Raw genomic sequence first — 23009 nt, 5'->3', positions numbered from 1 at the left:
ACGGGATGTCAATCGTTGCAACGATTAGACGTCAATCAATGCAACGATGACCAAGCGTCTTCAACACGCCCATTCATATCTCTCCGCCTATTCACCTTCCTCAACAAATTCCCAAGCATCTGTTCTCCGCCGGCCACTCGATCAACCAAGCTAGGTAGCGCCGGCCGGGGGCAATCAAAAACAAACCGGCACTCTCAACCCTGGTCTCGGCCAGCGTCATTTTCTTTTCCACATCGGATACCCTTTACGCATCCATGTGGAGGGGGGATATGGTACGGCCTAGGGTAGACCAGGCCGAGGTAAAAGAAGCCGCCGCAGAAGAAGCCGATGCGGAACATTTGTTACAAATTACTTGCGCAGAATATACGCTCAAACGTACATCGGAGCCCATACCACGGCATAGACTACGCTGGGGGCAAATTGATGGGGCATATTCTGCACCGCTGACCAAGTCAACATATTGAACAAGATCAAAGATATCCACAGCAAGTCAACGACTTAGACAGCCTAGCCGATGCAGCCCATCGGCCTGTTAGCCTGGGTCTCGGCATGACGGCCTGCCATAGGTCACATACCCGCGTACTCATATCCAAGACCCCTCGGCGGTGAGTCAACATGGCCCGCCGGCCTGCCATAGGTCCCTCGGCCGAGGGGTAGATTAGTCTTTCCACCTGCTAGCCACTTGGCCACTTGGCCACTACGTGACAAAAGGTGAAAGCCTATAAATACTCCTCAACCTTCATTGAGGAAAGGATCCCACAACTTAACCTAAATACACTATTCATCTGGTAATATCTTCCTTATCTCTCTACAATACATACCTAGCCAAGTAACACAACTTAATCCTTTAAGTTTACTGACTTGAGCGTCGGAGTGAGTACGCTTGGCACAAAGCCAAGCCCTCAGTTCGTTCATTGTTGCAGGAGAGGCCGAGAGGAACGATAAAGGCAAGAAGGGTTCAACTCAAGACATTATTCTACAAGCCACGGGTGGTAACGATACTTGCTCTGGAATTACACCCGGAACATAAATAATTCAAGTTAGATTTCATAATAAATAATGTTGCATAATTCTTTCGATTTGATTTAATACATATATGTAATATATTTATATAAATATATAATCCTCTTAAAATTGCATTCCTAAGTAGTAAAAGTAATTTCGTCAGTAAAGAAAAGAATTGTAGTAACATTGGATATAGGTATATGATAGTAATCACTCATTTGAATAGTAAAAGTAACAATATTATCAACGAGATTAGTGAGAGTGCTAGAAACAACGGGAGTAGTGAAATAATTAATATTAACGCGACAATAATGAAAGTAACAATAATTACGGCGAGTGTAGTGAAATTATCAATATTAATGCGGCAATAGTGATAGTAACAATAATTAAGGTGGGAGTAGTGAAAGTAACAATGATTACGGGCAAGTAGTGTAATGTTATTACTATTGTTTCATTAATAAGAGTAAAATATTAATAGCGGGAGTATTGAATTTGTCTCATTATTTATTTCATCGTAATTTTAGGATATGTTATAAAAATTATATTAATGATAAATTTATGGGTTATGCAACTTTAAGTAATTTTATTTAATGAAAAAAAAATTAATGGTATGTAGAGGTAGCCCGGGCGAAGCCGGGCACCAATACTAGTTTGATTAAAAAACCAAAACCAACAATGAAACTAAAAATGAATACAAGTTCGTAGAACCCGGATGTCTTATAAAAGACGCGGTGGGTTGTTTCGCGTTGCCGTTGTCATAGTCTTTTGTTATTTTTGACATGGTCAAGACTTGTAAAAATGAGAGATGTTTAATGTTAGTCCTAGCTTATATTTATAGAGGGAGGCAGGAGGCTAATGAGCCTGAGGATTGCTCATTGTTGGAAAATATTACGGTATATGATAATAATATTACCGTGGACACGCTAGAAAAACGGTATACTATATACTTTCTCTGTGTCGATCATTTGTTGTCATTTTCTATATTGGGGTGTATTAATTATTTGTTGTCTTTTCTATTTTAAAAGAATTTGATGAGTAATTTGATTATTCAGACCCGACTCAAATCTTTATTAATACAAACATCAATCAATCAATCAATACTATATATTAATTCCAGAAACCAAGGGGCTTCAATGTAATTAAAGAAATCTATACAAATTAATTATACTCTATAGTTTTAAATCGATAGCACCGTGTGATGGACCTGATAAAGGGACCTCAATGTAAATATTATATAGTTTTGGTTAAAAGTATAATATAAAGATGCCTTGATGAAGAATATTTATGGAAATTACATTAAATTAAGGTAATTAAATTTAGAAGACACAAGAATATAGTGATTTTCCTTAAAATTAACATGCTCCACTTATGGAATTAATTAGTATCATCATAGAATTATACATTAAATTAAATGTAGTAAAAGTAATAGTACCAGCAACGAGATTAATAAAACTAACGGTACTAATGTGGGAGTAGTGACAGTTATAATAATGATAGTGGGAGTAGTGAAAGTAACTACGAATGAAGTGAAAGTAACAATGGTAACAATGAGAAAAAAGTATGAACAATTAAATAACCAATCGACTTAAGAAAATATTTTATTTATTTAAATATAGGCCGGATAAAATTAACGGGAATAATGAATATAACAGAAAAAAAAATAGAAGAATTAGTTAAAGAAAGAATAGTAACCACGGGAGTAGTGAACGTAATGATATTAAGAAAAAATGTCGTGAAAGTAATAATGTTAATAGCGGGGTAGTGAACGTGTCTCATAATTTGAAAATAAATTTTACATTTCATCATAATTACAAGATATGCCGTAGAAAAATATATTACAAATAGTAAAGGTGTGAGTTAGACAACTCCAACATAGTTTATTTCATTGAAAATAAAATTTAACGGTAAATAGAGGTAGCCCGGGCAAAGCCGGGCACCAAAGCTAGTACTATACTATTTCATATAATTCTTAAAGAACTTTATAGTAATAATTAAACCGACCCGATCAAAACCGACTCGATCCAACCTAATTTACCCGTTTAATTGTCTTGCCTCCACCTAGTGTACTTGCATTCGGTCATGTATGTAGTCGGTGTCCATGCCATCCATGCCCATTTGGGTACCCTATTAGGGCAGGGACGCGTGTCTAAATTGATATGGGTTTGCTTAAGTTGCTTTAAAGCAACGCAAGAAAACTTTTAGCACTTGGGTTCGTCTTACAGTTGCACGGTTCATATTGGTTCCTTTCACTCAAATCAACGGTCCGATTGATTTTCATTCTTGTGTGTAATGATTTTGTTAATTTAGCTATCAAAGTCATAGCTTTATTTACAAGCAAAATTATAGAATCATGTAGTTCTTGACCTTCTTGTTATATTGTTAGTGGCTTGAGTTCTTGGCTCGTGATCACATTTGAATAGTATGTAGCTAGTTAGTTATGTGATTAAAGCAAAGGTTAGCATAGACTAATTTAAGGTCGGACTATTATGTTCAGATACGAGTAATTAAAGAAAATGATTATTTATTATTGGTGATTCATCGTATGCACCGACCTTGACTATTCAGTGATTTTTTTTTTATTATAGTTGGCGATGGCTTGCAAATTTCTTATATGGAGTAGTTGTTAATCAATTTCAGTGATTATCTATTAATCATCTGACTATTATTAGTGATCAATCTTGTACTGTATTAGGGATCATCAAACACAATGATATAACTATAAGAGTGATAAAAATGACTCCAAAAAGGATGATTAAGGAGAATTAATATGGAATAACCCTCAATTTTCGCATCTTCCGTTGATATGATCTTGAAAGGAAATATTAAGTTCTCATCAGTTCCATTTGTAATTATTGGGTTTTCAAATAGATCAAATTGTGGCACACATGAGTTGGTGGCTATGGGGTGCGGTGGCTAGGAGGTCAATAACGCTCAATGCTCAGGTAGTTGGTTCAAATGGCTAGGTGGTGGGTTCATGTGATTAGGTGAGGTTTATAGCTAGGTGAGGTGCGACTATTATGAGTGTCGGTGAGTCAGTAGCTAGGTGGCTAGTTCAGGTGGTTCAGATTAGTGATATTTGGTGGGTAGATGGTTGAGTCAAGTGGTCATATTAGGTTCATTCGTTAGATGGTCAATTAGGATTTCGTACAAAAATACTTGCGAAAGTGAGTTTGTGTTACTATAATACTCCGCAATCCATATATTAATATTTTCATTTCACTAAATAAGAAAAGAGCTCATTTCCTAGGAATAACAAGTCAATTTTGAACCGAGTAACAAATAATCTAGAGTGCAACAAATCTTCATCCCACTTTTACATTTTATCGCCGTTTTATGCCTCGTCTCCTTTTTAGATTCAGTTAGTAATAGGTAAAACAAAGCTTTGCTGATCTCTTAACAATTTATCTTATTATCAACATCTATTTAACCCGTTTCAATAATAAAAACGAATATATCCCGTCTTAAACAAGCATACTCTTTCTAATCCGAAATTCCTTTCATTTAATAACCAAACTGGACCATTTGCACTTGCACATTTGCACTTAAGTTCACACACACTACCACAATACTTGTAGACTGTCAGCCAGATTGTCCTCTTCACGCGGACTATCAAAGCCTCAAAAGATAAGCACACCATCATCTTCATACACCTCTCCTCACTAAATATCATCTATCCATTATTCTTCCTTCCTAATCCTATACACCTTCTTATATATTCATTACCCAAAAAATACCAAAAAAAAAAAAAAAAAAAAAAAAAAGTGAAAAAGTGCATGTTTGGTCTAATATAAGCATTTTTTTTAGTTTTATTACAAACTTTTACTAATAATAAAACTTGTAGTATAAAATCTAATATCTTGTCTCCAAAATCCTACAAAAATAGACTCTTTTGGAAGCCTAGAAAGTAGAAAATAACCCTTTTGTCCTCTCTTTTATTCTTCAAAAAAATCCCACATAATTTCCTAAAAAAAATACCAAAATATATTTTTTTTAGTTATTTTTTTAGTTTATTTTGTTGGGTTTAGTAATAAAATCGATCAATCAATCAGTCAATCAAAACAAATGCAAGATCATCAATCATTAACAGCAGCAGGATTTCCACAGCTGAAAATACAGTTTCCAGAGCATGAACAACTGAGATGCCCACGTTGTGACTCTGCAAACACTAAATTTTGTTATTACAACAATTATAACCTGTCACAACCTAGACACTTCTGCAAAAACTGTCGGAGATATTGGACTAAAGGTGGCACTCTGAGAAACATTCCTGTCGGCGGAGGCTGTCGAAAGACAAACAAACGCCCTGCTCCTGCAGCTGATTCGAATTCCTCGAAGCAGCTGCAGTTGCAGCAGCGTGTGGTTCAAACCCAGTCAGCATCAAGTGTCCCATCTTCAGGGTTGGGTTCTGGGCTGAATTATAGTCAGTCCCAGAACCCGACCCTGAAGATTGAGCCTGGCCCAATCCTGGGACCGACCAGTGTTGGGACGGGCTCGGGTATAAGTAAAGAGAGTAATTTTACCTCTCTTCTTGGGTTGGCTACAAATGGGCAATTTGGTAATTTTATCAATAGGTCGAGTGATGGGTCAGGTCAGAATACGGGTTTGGATGTGCTACAAGGAAGTGGGAATTCATCAGAAGGGTTTATGTTACATGGGCTGCAAAATGGAAGTGACACAAATTGTTGGGCAAGTAATAATAATGGATGGCCTGATCTTGCTATTAACACTTCAGGTTTTAAATTGCAGTGATCTTTTTTTATTATGCTTATTAGAGAAGATTAATTAATAATTAATAATAATAATTCCTATTGTTATTATGGGTTGGTTAATCACTTGTTTACACTTCATATAGAGGCAAATTATCCTTTGGGTTATGATAATAATTTTCTAATGCTAGAATAAGGTAACAAACCGTCTCATTCATATGTTTACTTTTTTTTTTTTTTCATTTTTTCTGAAGAATATTTTAATTAAAGGTAAACAAATGATTGGACGGATGAAGTATATTATACTTGGATCATCATAGCTATATATATATACCTAATGTATTGCATAGGATATCTTGATGGTTACTACTTTGTGATATGCTTGTTTATTGGGTGTTAGAAATATAGGAATCTACAAATTATCAGTTTTATCATGAAATGTTATGTTAATCCTTGTATTAACTTTTATTAATGTTGTGAAAGTATCTGAATGTTTTTTTAAAGCATTAATGCATAATACATTAATGTTGATCTTAGTTAGGCTCAACCACATGATTGTATTCACCTGTGGTCCAGAGGTTGTATAATCTTGGGGGTCGAGTGCCAATGTGCCCCATATATAATGCAGGGTAAAATCTGTCAAGAAATCGTCTTAACCAGAAGTTTTAAGCTTAAGCTGATAGTTGGAGTCTTAAGATCGATTTTATATTCTAAAATAATTGACTTAAAAACATAGACTGTTGTCGCGCCACAACCATCCAGATAAACCCGTTCCTCTTTTTTATTTTACTGTTTCAAATACAACATTAGTACTTTCCAACCATTAATACTCTGCCCCATTACTGCCCCATCGGTACTCTTCCAAACATTACAGGAGAGGCCGAGAGGTCATAGGAAATTAGGAATGCCTCGTTTTCAAATTACTGGTACTGAATCTCAATATTATCCTACCTACATTTTTAATATATCGGTCTAGGGTGTATGTTAATATGCTCAAATATAAACTAGGCCACGGGTGTTACCGAAGCAAATGGCAATGAATTCGACATTTCAAATTCAATTTACGAAGAACAAAAACAATCACGATCAAGCGGGATAATGGAGACTTTAAAAAACCGGGACATCATATCGTATTGAATGATATCAAAATCAGGACCTCACCGATGGCGACGAATGCATTATGAATATGATCTATATAATGTGCATTATTGTTGAATATCAAATCTTATCGTTTTGTTAGTTGGATGTATTTAACTTGGGGTTATCAGTATCACTAGGGGTATTCCGTTTTCTATAGGTATATACTCCCTCCTATTCCAGATAATCGTCTCATTGTCCATTTCCGTCTATTCACAATAATGTCCCATTGTTCATTTTTGGTAAGTGTTGTGTGGTCCAAATTCAATTCCATTTCCGTCTATTCACATAACTGTTTCATTGTCCGTTTTGTGTGGTCTAAACTCACTTTCTTAATTCTTGTGTCATATTCATAATGGGACGGTTATCTGGAATAGGAGGGAGTATAAATGTATAATGCAAGTTGTTGAATGTTTCAATATCAAGTCCACATTCACTCATTCATGAATGTACGCACAGGAATTGAGACTGATATAGTGTGTAAATTTGACATTTTTGATGGTTCATTGGATTTAGTAGCTCTATTTTTAGAAGCAGTTGGTCTTGCTCCAAACGGGCCATTTTGGTCCGAAGCAATAAGAAGGGATTATGTAACCATTTTACAGCCAAATGTGACCACTATTAAAAAACAAGTTACCATAAGCGGTAACACTAACTGTATCATTATGGTTACATTATGCCCGTCTGAAACTTCGGACGAAAATTGGCTTTCTGAAACAAGAATTTGTGTTGTAGAAGTTGCTCAACACTTGAATATTCCTACCTATTTATCAGCTCGATTTAAATTACCAATTTGATTTGATGTTCCTTCCTATCTGCCAATTTGTTGCTGATGCTATTTGAACTCAAATTAGGAGTACCGCCTTTCTTGTCTTTATCAGCTATGCTATGCTAGCTGACATCTGCATGTTACGTTTATGTCTAAGGTTGGCCAAAACGAACAAAGCTCAACCAAGGTTTGTTCTATCAAGTCGGAAATCCCCGATTGACAATTTAGGCCCAAGTTTTATCTATTGTCGCGATGAAATCAATGATTGATTATGTTAGGCTGCGGATTTGGGTGTACTTGATTGATTAATTAAGTGCTAAGGAAACTTGTACAGTTTGATGACATTATAACTAATAAGTATGATTGCAACATGGAGGAAATTTCGCCATTCCATTCCCATACATGGTCTCCACACTCAATGTTGTAGTCCCTATTGCATTTACTTTTGTAGGGTCTTTGTTTCTGTAAGCAGATATGTTAGTAAATTCCTAAAGGGCAAGATTTTGCAGCCTCAACTCGAGATTTATCGAGTCTCAAATCGAAACTTTCATTGAAATGGGAGCCTCCACTCGAGATTTTTTTACTCGGGATTCGGGCCAGGTAGGACCACAAGAGCAGTAAAACTCTTCCTCCTGAGTTTTAACACAACTGTATTCTGAGGTTTAAATTTAAGACATCTGGTTAAGTTAGAACAATCCATTATCTGCTCAACGGAGTGGAAAGTAAATCTAAAGTAGTTGTGAATCCTGTGATTGCATCCTTGACTAAAATGAAGATTTTCTCAATTTTGAGTAAATGTCCTCCACTAAAAACCAAAAATCAAAATGTACTCTTCATTTGTCTTTGAATCTTAAAGACTCTTTAGCCATTGACTTGTGACTTTGAGGATGTAAAATTGTGACCATTGAATTATTTGAATGAAAATAAGACTTTTGTTTTTCAACTTGAGAATTGATATGGGTCACCCATTGTCAACATAACAACCCTATTCAAGATGAGTCGACCAGAACATCATGTTTCAACTGAATTTCGGTATCACCAATCTTAATTCCAACGTCGTATATTATCTTTGTAACTATTTTGGAAATGTAAAAGGGGAAAAGGGTGATACCAAAAATTAAAAAGACCCAATTGTATGAGCTCGTTTTCCAACGCATAATTTTGCACGATCCTTACATAAATTTAGACCGAGTAATGATCAAATTGACCATCAAAGTCGAAAGAGAACAACATCAATAGACGACTATAGTACTAAATGAATGAGATGTGCTAATGTTGATCTCGTTAAGAAGATTCCAATTTAATGTGACCTCCAAATTACACGAACAGCCGAACAGGAGAGGCCTGTTCGGCTAGAGGTAGACTGGTAGTCCAGCAGGCTGACTCCTCAATAGATATGATATTGGCATTGTTCTGCTACCCTGTGATTCCCATGGCTTCTTCATTTGTAATATGCCAAAACTCGCCGATCTTGGATACTGTGTATGTAATATGGCATTACATACGTGTCGCGGTTGGCCCTGCAAATGGACATAAACATTAAACTTTAAAATCCAACTCCATACAAATCTAACATGATGCTCAACTCGAGAATGTAATGGTAATATACATTATGTAACTCGATTCCCGGAAAGCGACACTGGCTCAACTTTCAGGTATTTCGATCCTTGTATATAAGCTATATATACAGGCATAACTGCATAAGACCGGTCCAAAACCGGACCGGACCGGTTGAACCGGCGGACCGGCTAACCACCTAACCCAAGACCGAGGATCGGACCGATTAAAAGGGGACCTGGACCGGACCGAAACGGTTTTTACCGGGTTTGGACCGGACCAATACCACTTTACAAGGCAAAATAACTTTTTTTAATGCGGACCGGACCGGTATTATCCGGTCTGGACCGGACCGACCGGTCCGATTTGTAATCCCTAATAACAACTAACAATCGGGTACAATTTTCAAGCCAATGAAAAACCGTGTCACATACAAGCTCCATAAATCACACTTGCAAACCTTTCATAGACCTTAACATGAAAGGAATGAATGCAACAAGGTCGAGCTTTGATTATGCTAAACAACAAGTACAAAAGGGTACAAGTATCGGTCCCTCTTCTCGTCATGATGTTACATGAAAACCAACAAAAGAAAAAACCGGAAAAAAAATCAGAACGGTACAGGCAGAGGTTTAGGCAACTCATGCGACGACATTGTTGGCATTGTCTCGAGTTTGCAATCAACGCTGAGGAATTGAGACGACATTGTGTTGTAATCTCCCTTTAAGATCATGTCTTGGATTGTAGACAATAGTACTCGTTCAAGATCCGCTCCATCGCTCCACTCATGGATCTTGGCTCGGATTAAGCTCGGGTTGGCCGAGATTAATTGCCAGACCGGGAAGTCCTTTCTTGGTAGTACATGATCACCGTCCCTTAGTTTTAAGGACGGACAATAATCTCCACTTCCGTCTCCTAAATAAATTATCTTCTTGTTCCCTACTTCGGATAGTATCCTTTTTATCACTTCGCCCTGTTAAAATTAATCATTAGAATTCGTTAGAATCGAATTCAAATTGATTATTAATCGAACACTAAGGGATTTATTTAATTTAAACGAAGACGATTTAAATAATAAATAAAAAACAATTCACAAAACAGAGAAAATAGGGCTATAAACTTTTTAAAAAATACGAAATTAAAAAATCAATAAGTCTTGCTTAAGACAGTTTAAATTAAAACTGTTGAAACAAGAATTAATCATTAGAATTAGTTACAATCAACAAGGGATTTATCGAATTTAAACAAGACGATTTAAATAATAAACAAAAAAAAAAACAATTCACAAAACAGAGAAAACAGGGCTATAAACTTTTTAAAAAATACGAAATTAAAAAATTAATAAGTCTTGCTTAAGATAGTTTAAATTAAAACAGTCTGAAACAAAAATTAATCATTAGAATTCGTTAGAATCGAATTCAAATTAATGATTAATCGAACGACTAAGGGATTCATATCGAATTTAAACGAAGACGATTATAATTATACCTTGCACATATTTGGGGGGCATGGATTGCAACAACCATGAGAAGACTTGGTGAAATCATGGTGAGGATGAATCCTCAATCTCCCTTCTCCATCCACATAACTCGGATTCGTGTTGATTTCCGAGAAATAATCTCGTAACCCGAGATGATCCAATATTATTTCGATGAAGAACGTATTCGCATCACTAACAATCCTCAAATCACACCTAAACAAAAACAAATCCCAACATTCAACGTTTAGGTTTTCCAAAAAGTTTATAATTAGAAAGTTATATTTAAAATAGTAAAAATCTTTACGTACCCTAATGAATGGGCAGCTTTAATAGCCGGAACAACGCGAGGATGAATCGGAATTCTTGTTAAAACTTCTGCAATTTGATCAATTGTAACTCCTTGTTCATGCATTCTTTTCATCATTGTATCCTGTTAAATAATAATTAAAAATAATCAAAAAACAATTCACAAAACAGAGAAAACAGAGCTATAAACTTTTTTAAAGAAAATACGAAATTAAAAAATCAGTAAGTCTTGTTTAAAGAGTTTTAAATTAAAATCGTCTCGAAAAGTTAATTTGTGTAAAGAAACACGAAGTAAGAAATAGTAAAAAGCAAGAAAAACGTACCATGAGGGTGTTCCATGGCAATGTAGGAAGGAGCTCATTAAAAAGTTCCGTAAAACCCAACTCGTCAACAACCCAATTATCACTATCGACATCAATGATCGTTTTATCAAAGTCGAAAATCGCAACAATTCCCTCCATTATTGATATAACACCAAGAATAATATTAATAACTTGAAAGAAATTTTAATGGTTTTTTTTTGTGTGTGTGTGATTATGTGTGTGTTTGGTTGATATTAAAGTAAGAAATTGTGATTAGGGTATTTATAGTATGGTAGATATGAAAGGTTTAGCTCTAAATGTACGCGGAAAATATGAAAGATGCCAAAGGAATATTACCAACAATTCTATGCGTAAAATTATATTGCAAGTTAATTAAGAAAGCCTCTAGTGTTCCTTAATTCTAGGTCTAGAAAACACGTTTTGGTGTGCGTTAATCTAGTCATTTTAGGATTAGCGAGTTTTTAGGTAAATTTAGAATCGTTAGATTACAGTCGCGTTTTATATCCAAGGGTTGAAATAAATGGTTATAACTTGGAAAGGATTTTAGGTTATTAATAATTTAATATGTGTTATACTGTTATTAGGGTACACGTTAGAAAAACTGTTAGTTAATACAATAATACGGGAATATGATGGAATATTCGATGGACAACCTAGCTTGAATCGCACTAATTAGTTAAATTAGTAGCTGTAGATGTTTAATAGGAAGACTAGAGAATATTCTATGATTAATGACATTAATCCTATGTGTGTTGGGAGTTTTGTTACGTGTTTGTTGTCTTTTGTTGTTGTTAATTTGTTATTAGTTGTGGTTGTAATTAAGCCCTTTTTCTTCCAGGTTTCGTGCCGCCGATGGCTTGTAATTTTGGTTTTCGGTGGAGGGTTTATCCTTCGATTGATAGGTGTTACGTGACGGAGCCTGAACAAAAAAAATTATCGAGCGAAAATAAAATGTGTTTAATTGGTTTATTTATTTAAGATGGTTTTATAAAAAGATTAAGAGGTTGACTAAAATTGTTTTTTTGAATTTAAGTGTTGTGTGACATATGATTATCTTTTGATTAGTTAGCATTTTATAATGATAATCAATTACTTAAACTACGTGCTATTAATCGTAAATATTTAGTTAATGTAAATCTTTTACATTTAATAATTAGATAATTCACTTGTGAGTTGTGATCTTAAATGGTTGTAAACAATCTCTTTTCAAAGTTGAGAGGTTCAATTCCGTCGCAAGGTCTCTCATTCGAAAACCTTCAAACATGTTTTTCATAATTCAATTCATAATCAAACTTGCGAATGAGAGAAGAGATCTTGAAAAGATATTATTGGGTCAAAGATATTGGAAAGAGATTATTCACTTGCTTATTTTCCTATAAAATCTTACTTGAACCGTAAACCTGGCCCGTTTTTTAAGAGAAGAGACCAGAAAATCTCGATACGTGACCCTTACAACTCAACACCAAACGGGTGATGAATTTGTTGGGTCAAAGATAAATAACTTTTTTATAAAAATATTAATATTAATACACTGTTTGAAATAGTAACTAAAAAATTATTATTTTTAGTATTTTAAACTACAAGCACAATAAAAAAATTAGCTTTATTAAAATTGTATAACCTTAATTAATAAAATAACTTTTTTATTTCTTTCAATTTCAATTTCAATATAATTAATGTAGGAATTCAATATTTTTAGTATTTTGACGGTTCGACAATAGAAGGCAATAAAGCTGCTTTAGGATATTGTATAAGAGATCATAATGTTAAATTGGTAATGTTGTTTTCTTAGGAGCAAAAAAGTGCGGATCTAATAGTATTCTTGTTGCGTAGGGTGATAATTTATATGTTATTAACTCAATTCGTAGTATCTCGTACTTGGCAAATTCTTTGGGAAATTTCTAGTATTATTAAAGATTTGAAATAGACCTTCATTTTTTCGATAAAGTGATAATTAAACATTGCTTTCGTGAAGTCAACAAGGTTGCTGACTTCATGGCTTCTACTGAACATTCATGTCCAACTTTTTCGAGGTGGTTTGAAAGTCGATGGCTTCAACTTACCTCTCTCATTCGAAATGATAAGATAGGTTACTCCTATCTAGGAGATCAATCTAGTTTTCTTACCTTATAAAAAAAATGTAGTAATTGAAGGTGATCAAATTATGACCCTACCCCTAACCTATATTATCCGAGTATCCGAACTGTACTTGAGCCAGTCCTTATTCTGGCCCTAATATTGTAACTCGGTCAGCCTGACCCGTTTGACATATTTCTTATTACATGAAAAAAAATATACGAAAGATTAGTCAAATGCTCAATATGACCCTGAAAATCCATTCAACCTTGCATTAGGCAGGCTCATGTGAGACAAATAAGCCCACAAACATGGCATTGCTGGATCTACGCAGCCCATTTATTAGGGTCCCTTTTTATGGTCACAACCTGATCCAATACACGACCCGATCTGAGTCATGATCATTGATAACTTCGATCCTTCTCCAGTCTCAAGTCTCAAGTCTCAAGTCTCAAGTCTCAAGTACTTCATTACCAATAAGAGAGATAGTCCGTCTACACTACAATCTGTCAAGTAGTGGCGGAGTCAGGATTTTCCGTTACGAAAGGTAAAAATTTCAATAAAGGTGAATGAATAATTTCATAACATAAAGTGGAGAAAAGTTTGAAAATTTAACCAACTATCTTTTATCGATACAAATACTCATACGTAAACAAACACATCAAAATTTACAACTCAAGCTTGTTATAAATCCTTCCTAGTTTATAGAGTCGTTAATTCTCTTTTCATTTAGAGGTCAAACGGCTGAATAACGCAAATTTCATTGGTGAAGTCAGGATTTGCCGTTAGGATTGGAAGCGAAACTTTCTTAATGAGCGAATTGTTGGGAAATTAGCGTCAATCTCCCACGCGCAACGGAAAAAACCAATCGAGAAGTAAACCGTAAAAGTAAATAAATGTAAGCAATGTTAAGATGAGACAATATTTTAGGGTCAAACCCAGGGCAAAATCTTCCAAACCGGAAGTAAAACCCACTAGCCAAATCGACTCGACTCCACTATAATAATATAGTACCAATACAACATAACCATCCCGAATCAATCAATCAATCAATCAATCAATACTATATATTAAATCCAGAAACCAAGGGACTTCAATGTAATTAAAAAATTTTATACAAATTAATTATACTATATAGTTTTAAATCAATAGCCCCGTGTGATGGACCCGATTAAGGGATCTCAATGCAAATATTATATAGTTTGGGTTAAATTTAAATTATATAGAAGTTTGGTAATTTTCCTAAACATTTGTAAGAGAATAAAACATGGTCAATTTCATTAAAATAAAATAATTAATTAAGATGATCAATTTTCTTAAAATAAAATAATTAATTAAGATGGTCAATTTCAAGGATACTAAAAGAAATAAGATGCTTGGTAATTTTTCTAAATATTTATAGAAGACTAGAAGATGGTCAATTTCCTTAAAATAAAATAATTAATTATTATAAACATGCACACACTTATGGTATTAATTATTAATCATCATAAAATTATACATTAAATTTAAAATCTATTCAATACTATATATTAACTCCAGAAACCAAGGGACTTCAATGTAATTAAAGGAAGTTATACAAATTAATTATACTATATAGTTTTAAATCACTAGCACCGTGTGATGGACCCGATTAAGGGATCTCAATGCCAATATTATATAGTTTGGGTTAAAATTAAATTATATAGAAACTTGGTAATTTTCCTAAACATGGTAAATTTCCTTAAAATAAAATAATTGATTGAGATGGTAAATTTCCTTAAAATAAAATAATTAATTAAGAAGGTCAATTTCCTTAAAATAAGTACAAAACCCAAATGAATTTTATCATAAAATTCTTTAAAAAAAAAAAAAGAATTTTGGTGTATTATCCTAGGGATCTCATTTTTAGCTGCAACTTTTTGTCATAAAAATTCAATGAATTTTATCATAAAATTCTTTAAAAAAAAAAAGAATTTCTTTATCCTAAAAAGATACTAAAATATTGAATGTTATAAATATTTAAATACAAAAAGATTATGCCATTTGTAACCTATCATGTCCATACCTATAGTATATGCTAAAAATACCAAGCACTATTTTAGGAAATATTTTTGAGGGGGGGGGGGGAAATTGAAGTTTTCCCTATTCTTTTAGTAAATAAATAAAAGGGGATTCGGTTTCATCCCATGCCATATTTACAACACTGTTTTTCATACAAAAGTACGGAGTACTTCAAGTTGAAGGAGTTACTTTTTCACATACGGATTTTACTCTTTCACATACATTTTTTCAGTATCTTTCCATAATATACCCTTTTCCCCAAACCTAAACAAATTAACTCTTACATGTGCCTTTTTCTCCAAAATCGAATCTAATCGCTCTAAAAACTTGGAACAATGAATCAGTTCTTCAATTAGTGAAGTAGCTTATTTGTTTATTAATTATTAATATATTTTTTTGAAATTATTAGGGGTTATCATTTAAAGATCAAAGAAATTCAGAGTTCTTGAATCTCAACATACTCTGGAATTGATCTTCATCGATGTGTCTTTAAGCCAATCTCGAATTGTTTGTTCATGGTGTGATTTTAATCTTGTATTAGCGTTATGCCCGTAATTCAATTTCAAACATAAAGGAATCAAAGTAAAGTGTTAATTGCATCAACCATATTCCTGTACTTCAATTCTTCATCAAGATTAACCATTAAAGCACATGAAATACAACCTCATATGAGTACTCCGCATAATTAGTCAATTAATTAAAGTTTCTTTTGAATAGATTTGTTTCCTTCATATTTAATACTTTGTTGTATAGAAGGATGGATAAGGATAATCAGATAAAGGGGAAGTCGAGGTCGGTTGGAGCAAGGTTAGCGGAGTGGGTTCCAAGGAAGGAAGGTGAAGCCGTGAAGTAAAGGGAGATGAGAAAAAATTAATTAGGTGTGGAAATGATAAGGGTAAAATTGTAAAAGTCGTATGTGAAAGAGTACAATTCGTATGTGAAAAAGCACAACCCTTAAAATATAGTGCTTTTACTTCTAATACGAAAAACTTATTCGAGTACTGTTCAACGGAAAATTCACATGGTACCCTTAAACTTTGTCATTTTCTATGTGATACCCAATTTGTTTTAAGTTTGTGCACATGCTATCCTTCAAGTTTGATTTTCAAGTACAACGTTATGTTTTACGTTTTTAAACTTTTCAATTGAGCATAAATCGTAAACTAGAAATCGGAATTGGCTATTTTCTTTTTTAAAATTGATTACTACTTCTTTGAGATCTATAATTTGATAAAACAACAAATCACATATAAACAAACTAGCTTATTATAATCATATCACATGCCAAGAGCTGATGTAGAGTTGGCATTGGGCCGTGCTGGGCCGGCCCGCGTGCCAGCCCATCGTGCCTTCCCCAAAAAATGGCCCGGCCCAGGCACGGATATTGGGCTGGCCGTGCCGTGCCGTGCCTGGCCCACTCACCCAAATCCCCGCCGCGGCCCGCTCTTGGCACGCCCAATTTCGTGCTCGGGCCGTGCCTGGCCCATGGGCTAATCGTGCCTAGCACGTGGGCCGGCCCAATAACCTTAGTATTTTTTTCTAAATACACTTTTATTTATATAAATAATGAATATTAACGATTTAAATATATATTTTATTAAATATCAATGTACTTGATGTCTTGATTAGTTGATTACTTGTATTTTTAATGTACTAGATTTAATTAAATAATTTAAAAACGATATTAAAAAATGGAATTTAATTAAATAATTAAAAAACGGGCCAAATCTCGGGCCGTGCCGTGCCAGGCCCGTCGTGCCTGGTTCGTGTCGGACCCTCCGTGCTTGGGCCGTGCCGTGCCTAGGCACGGAATTTCCAAAAAATGCAGCCGCGGCCCGCCTCAAACCCGTTCGTGCCGTGCCCGTGCCATCAATATTATTCGTCCGTGCCGTGTCGTGCCCGTGCCGGACTCGTGCCGTGCCCGTGCCGCCCGCCTTAGCCCGGCCCGGATTGCCATCTCTAAGCTGATGGCCCATTTGAAATTGTTGATGATAGAATAGAGACAGTTGTGGAAAAGGTTTCATATATTAAGAATTGCATAATTACATAATAGATCAAGATACATATTTATAGTGCTATACATGTTTACAATAAGGAAAGAATCAACTTATGATAATACAAAAAGATATGCAAATATTACGTGCTAAAATATGAAGATTATGTGCTAAGATATACGGAGTAATATATATGAAATTATTTACGTAATATTCCTAATATTCCCCCGCAAGACGAACGGCCGGAACGAGAATTCAGTCTTGAAAAGTATGACGGAGATGAAGACGATAACGATAATAAGTGATGGATGCATATTTGCCATTAAGAGCCTATAGTTGGGCGAGGTTATTGGTGCACGAGCCATGGTAGCTCAAGGTGGCTGCTTCTTGGAGGCTGCCGTGGTGAAAACGAAATGATTTGATTACCAGGTGAGACAGGGGGTTGTGCAAAGTTGGTGGTTGACGATATTGGGTTATTCTGCAGGATTGGAAAGTGGGTGGTAATCCTTGCGGTTTAGAAATTGTCGTAGTGCTCAGACTTGTGAAAGAGGGGTGCGGGTTCCTCGGCCAGAGATGACCGAATTCGGTTGCCATAGCGGCAGATTGGCAGGGGTGTTGTTATGGAGAAGTGGGTTCTCTTAAAGATGGATTCCCATAGATGATTGATTGAGGTGGATTGGGTAAGAATAATATTGCGGTTGAACACAAATTGAGATTTTTTTTTTTGACGTATTTAAAAGAAAGGGTTGGTTTGGTGAGAGATCTCATGACAATTCAGGTTGTTGTCATGGTAGAGAAAATTGAGGGCCGTGATTTAAGGAGGGTTTTAGATTTGAACTGTCAGGTGGTGATGTGATTTCTTGCTGTAATACAAAAATTGTAGACATATAAGAAATTGAAGATAAAAATTTTGGTTATCATGCTGTAAAGATCACATTTGAGTGGTTTTTATGGTGATTGAGAGGTTTGTGGCTAAGAGGGCGACGAATTTTTGTGAGTTTAGTGGCCAAGAGGCTTGTGGGTTGTGCCATGGGTAGATGGGTTTTGGCCAGATTTTGTCGGTGGCTAAATATTAGTGCTGGCCGGAACGGTTATGGCCAAAATTAAATGGCGACCAAGAGAGTGCTGGTTGAAATATCGATTGTGGGTTTGATGCAATTCTAGGGGTGGTGGCAGCGGAAGAGGGTTAGCAGTTTTTGGACGTAGCAAAGTCGGGTTTTGGAGGGTGGTTTTGCTAGCGCCTAAAAATTAGGATCTACTCTGAGGGGTTAATCTCTATCTAGAGCACGAGGCTCTGATACCATGATAGAATAGAGACAGTTGTGGGAAAGGTTTCATATATTAAGAATTGCATAATTACATAATAGATCAAGATACATATTTATAGTGCTATACATGTTTACAATAAGGAAAGAATCAACTTATGATAATACAAAAAGATATGCAAATATTACGTGCTAAAATATGAAGATTATGTGCTAAGATATACGGAGTAATATATATGAAATTATTTACGTAATATTCTTAATTTACCATTGGGTCCCATAACCCAGTTTAATTTCAACTTTTGTATCCTGCATAATCACTTACAGTCTTCCTCATCTGTCGTCCCTCTACATCAGCCGGTCTCATCGTTGCTCGTCCACCTAGCACGCAATACCTTCCACTGCTATACGCGTCAGAGTCGTCACTCTCTTCTGCTACTTTTCAAGATCGGCCTTTCCGTTCCGCCGTCCGTCTTGCGGGGGCGTATTAGGAATATTAAACTATACTTAAGATCTCCATAATATTATATCCTAAGCATAATATACGTTAGTTATTTTGCATATCAAATTATATATTGTAAAGATAATATTCTTCATTGTATAGACTAGTATTACGGCCTGTTAGCAGCATTAGGTTAGATATTATTGGTTATGTAAAGCACTATATATATGTACCACCGTTCATCATGTAATTCATGCAATTCAATAATACTAAAACCTTTCACATAATTCTATTAGTTGAAAAGATTGGATCAAATGCCTACAAGGTAGATTTGCCAGGTGATTATGGAGTACATGGTACTTTCAATGTGGGAGATCTCAGTCCTTACTATGATTCAGATGAGGAGGAGGCTACAGGCTTAAGGACAAGCCCTGCTCAACCAAGGGAGGCTGCAGCGGGAGCCAGGGACCCGAGCAACACTAATCAGGCAGCAGGCAACAGTCTCAGTCACACTACCCTATCAACAACCCCTGCCAGGCCTGCTTTGGGAGATCTCAAGTACCAGTACAAGCTCAACCACCAGCTGCCACCTTGGCCCGCTGAAACATTAACCACCTAAGACCAGAAAAGTCCTAAGGAGTCACGCCAAATTCACACTGCTACCAAAAGAAATTCAAGCTGAAAGTCAAGCTGCTGAAAGGGACATAAAGCATAAAGCATATTGTCATTTCTGGCTAAACAATGAAGAAGCTGATGATGGGGTATTTTTGCTTGTCTCTCCATATTTCAGATACTACCTAATTGCCAAAGTCAAGGCCTACTGCACCCATTCGTCCTTATACTCCCAGCCAAAGCAGCACAATAGCCTAGGAAGCAGCATGTCACTATCAGTGCAGGATTTCTGTTGTTTTATTGCAGTTTCCTTTAAATTATTTTGTCATCATTGTAAAATATTTCCAGTACTTTATTTATGTCCTAAGAACGAATCCTGGCCTTTGGATGAGATTTCAAGGTTAAACTTGTAACGGATTTCCAAGAGTGAGGCCTATATAAGGACCTCTACTCCAACTGCATTCAGGCAGCTTTTGATGAATATTGAACCCGAGTTTTCTCTCAAATTTAAATTTCTATAACTTGTGCTTAGTCTGTAGTTAAGAGTCATGCCTGTTAACATCTTGTGCTTAGACTGTAGGTGTGGAACAAAGTCTGTTGGTGAGGTTCATTCAATCATGTGCTCAGACTGTGGGTTGTTTGATCTTGCTGTTAACTTGAGTTGGATTTTATCTGTGCTAGGCTGTGATAATTTCCAGGTTAAGTTGTCCAAATTGTTAACTTGTTTCCTTGTGAGTATTCTGTGGGATTTGAGTTGATAATTATATCCCTGGGTCCTTAATTAGTCATAAACATCAGTCCTGTGTCAAGCTGTCTGGGTTTCCTTCTGTCAGGCAATTCTAATCTATAAAATACTATTAAAAGCCTAAACTAAAATGGCTCATAAAGTCCACGTCAATAAAGCCACGTGTGATTGTAAAAAGCCACGTCTGATTAACGCTATGCCACATCTATATAATCTATATAATAAAATAAAAAGGTATCTTGAGTACCTATCTAAATGACACGTGGCAGCTGTAAAATGCTAACAAGTTACTTCTCTCTACTTGCTAGTTGCTACTACTATCAGTGAAAAATTGAAAGAAAGAAAAAAGCAAAATAATTAGCAAGTCCTCTCAACTTCCAAATGCGGTCATCTCCTCAATTTTACCCACTTTACTGCCCTCATTTATAATTTATAAATACGAAGTAACAAATCTTCAATTTATCTCAACTTTAATGCCCAACTTTTTAGCTTCATACGTTACTAGAATAGGCATAATAAATAAACACTTTTTCTTTTTATCGCCCAAAAATTACTTATATCGCCCGTTTAAATTACTAAATTACCCTTCTACACTTAACACACTCACCTAATTACCCTTCTAAAGTCAACACTCATCATTAACAAATCATCACCTTACATTTACCCTGCTTCCCTACCGGACTGAATTTCTTAGCCATTTGGCGCGGCTGTGACGACAACCGACAATGACGACGACGATAACAACAACTAAGCTAAATTAATCTCGCTAATTTTAATTCATTACTTGAATTGTTTTTATTAGGTATAAAATCAATAGATAGAGTGGCGAATTGCAAAATACAACAAGTTTTCCCTTAATCTGGAAATTCAGGACTGAATTGGAACGGCGAATTGCAAATTATACAATAAAACCATTTAATTGCAAAATCTGGTAATTTGGTTGTGTAGTTCGTAATTGAATATGGAAATTTCATACTCAGAATAGTCGAATATTTACATCTTAGAATTGAGGGAAATTCTATTCGACTTACGATATCGTCGCGGGGTTGTTGAGGCTCGTTTCTGTGACGGTACGTGCGTCGTGGTGGATACACGACATAGTAGCGGAGTGGTCGTGTTAGTCGCATGAGATGGGGCTGGGTTTGTCGTTTAAGATGCACAAAATAGCAGGGGTTTCCTCGTGTGGTCAACACGACATGCCCGTGACGTCGTCGTTTTGTTTGGACGAAATTTCCATGGCCGTTGTCGGCTTGTCGCCATCTCCGCACGAAATGTCAGTGGTTTCTTCTTGCTCGGAATTGAAAGTGCTCCTTTTCGTAACACCTTGAACTGGAATAGTGCTACTAGATCTGAATTGCCTTTGATTTAGCCTTTAGGTGGGACGAAGCTCATTGTTTTTAAGCTGAAGATTGGTAAGCTCATAAAAGTGACTTTGATTTGGATTTTTGTTCAAATTCAAGAATGAGATGAAAGTTCAGTCGATGATGGAATAAAAGAAAATTGAAGATGGTTTGGATTAGTACATTGGAATAAACTAATGAAGATAGAAAATGAAAATTGAAGAAACTGTAAGATTGAATTTGATTAATTTATGTTGTTTCTTGCTTGTGAATTGTCTTCCTTCATGATAAAAAAATGGTAAAAGTTATGTAATTAAGTTATGAATTTTTGAGATAAATATAATTGGAAAGTCAAGAGATAAAATAGGCTAGGGGTAGAATTGGAAAATCAATGTTAAATTCGGGCGACACTAAGTAAAACACGGGCGACAAAAAGCAGCACCCTAAATAAATTCTCGCCATTAACACACTCCCCTAAATATATACAACATTCTCCTTTTGGATTTTCATTTCTCCTCATCTTCTTATGATTGTTTTACAGTTTTCGCTTTTGGAGTGCTTTAAACGTCTTTGTTAGGGGTACTCATTAGCATGTCTATGGTTTTCGATTAGCTGTGATATTTCTATAATGAGTTTGTATATCTTTCATTTATACTTAGTAATTATGATCCCAATGAAAGGTGCTAAAGGAGAGCGTAAGACCAAATCGCAGTAGAAGAGCCGAGAAGAATACAGAATGGACAAAAAATTAACAGTAAGAATCTCTCTAAATGTAATACGAAGAGAGACAACAACAGGGTAAACATCAAAGTGTGAGTATTTAGTCCGCTCTTTTTTATTTTGTGTAGAAATTCATTGTCAGTTAAGAATCAGTATTAAAATCGTACAATGTTTTGAATTTGTTTTGTTTGACATTAGTAACAGAGGCATTTCCAAATAACTATTCAAGGGACAAGGATTACATGAATGTGCAAGTGTTTGGACCTTTGGTATCTCTTATTTTAATTATTATTATTATTATTATTATTATTATTATTATTATTATTATTATTATTACTATTACTATTATTATTATTATGTTTGGCAGCAAATTTATTCTCTTAAGCATATGAATAAAATAAAATGTAGATAGCATGATTTAGAATGACACTATAGAGTAGCAGACTCTTGATTATCAGTTTGTGCAGATTTCAAACTCGGTAAAATCTT

The 23009-nt window shown here is 35.2% G+C and overlaps 2 protein-coding genes across 2 annotated transcripts; one reads left to right on the top strand and one right to left on the bottom strand.

Annotated features, from left to right (window-relative positions):
• Positions 1-5067: 5067 nt before the first annotated feature.
• LOC141612983 (dof zinc finger protein DOF1.7-like) lies at positions 5068-5754 on the top strand. Its single transcript, XM_074431729.1, has one exon. The coding sequence runs from the start codon at positions 5068-5070 to the stop codon at positions 5752-5754; it is 687 nt and encodes a 228-aa protein (XP_074287830.1).
• Positions 5755-8738: 2984 nt separating this feature from the next.
• On the bottom strand, positions 8739-11504 carry LOC141612732 (inorganic pyrophosphatase 2-like). The gene is made up of 5 exons (XM_074431505.1): positions 11284-11504; positions 10963-11084; positions 10663-10867; positions 9797-10147; positions 8739-9137 (listed from the first exon to the last, which is right to left on the bottom strand). The coding sequence occupies exons 1-5, from the start codon at positions 11419-11421 to the stop codon at positions 8970-8972; spliced, it is 984 nt and encodes a 327-aa protein (XP_074287606.1). The 5' UTR covers positions 11422-11504; the 3' UTR covers positions 8739-8969.
• Positions 11505-23009: the final 11505 nt, after the last annotated feature.

Source organism: Silene latifolia, chromosome 11 (assembly GCF_048544455.1).
Source record: "Silene latifolia isolate original U9 population chromosome 11, ASM4854445v1, whole genome shotgun sequence".
Lineage (NCBI taxonomy): Eukaryota > Viridiplantae > Streptophyta > Magnoliopsida > Caryophyllales > Caryophyllaceae > Silene > Silene latifolia.
Note: the sequence above shows the minus strand (reverse complement) of the source record. Positions and strands in the feature narration are given on the sequence as shown.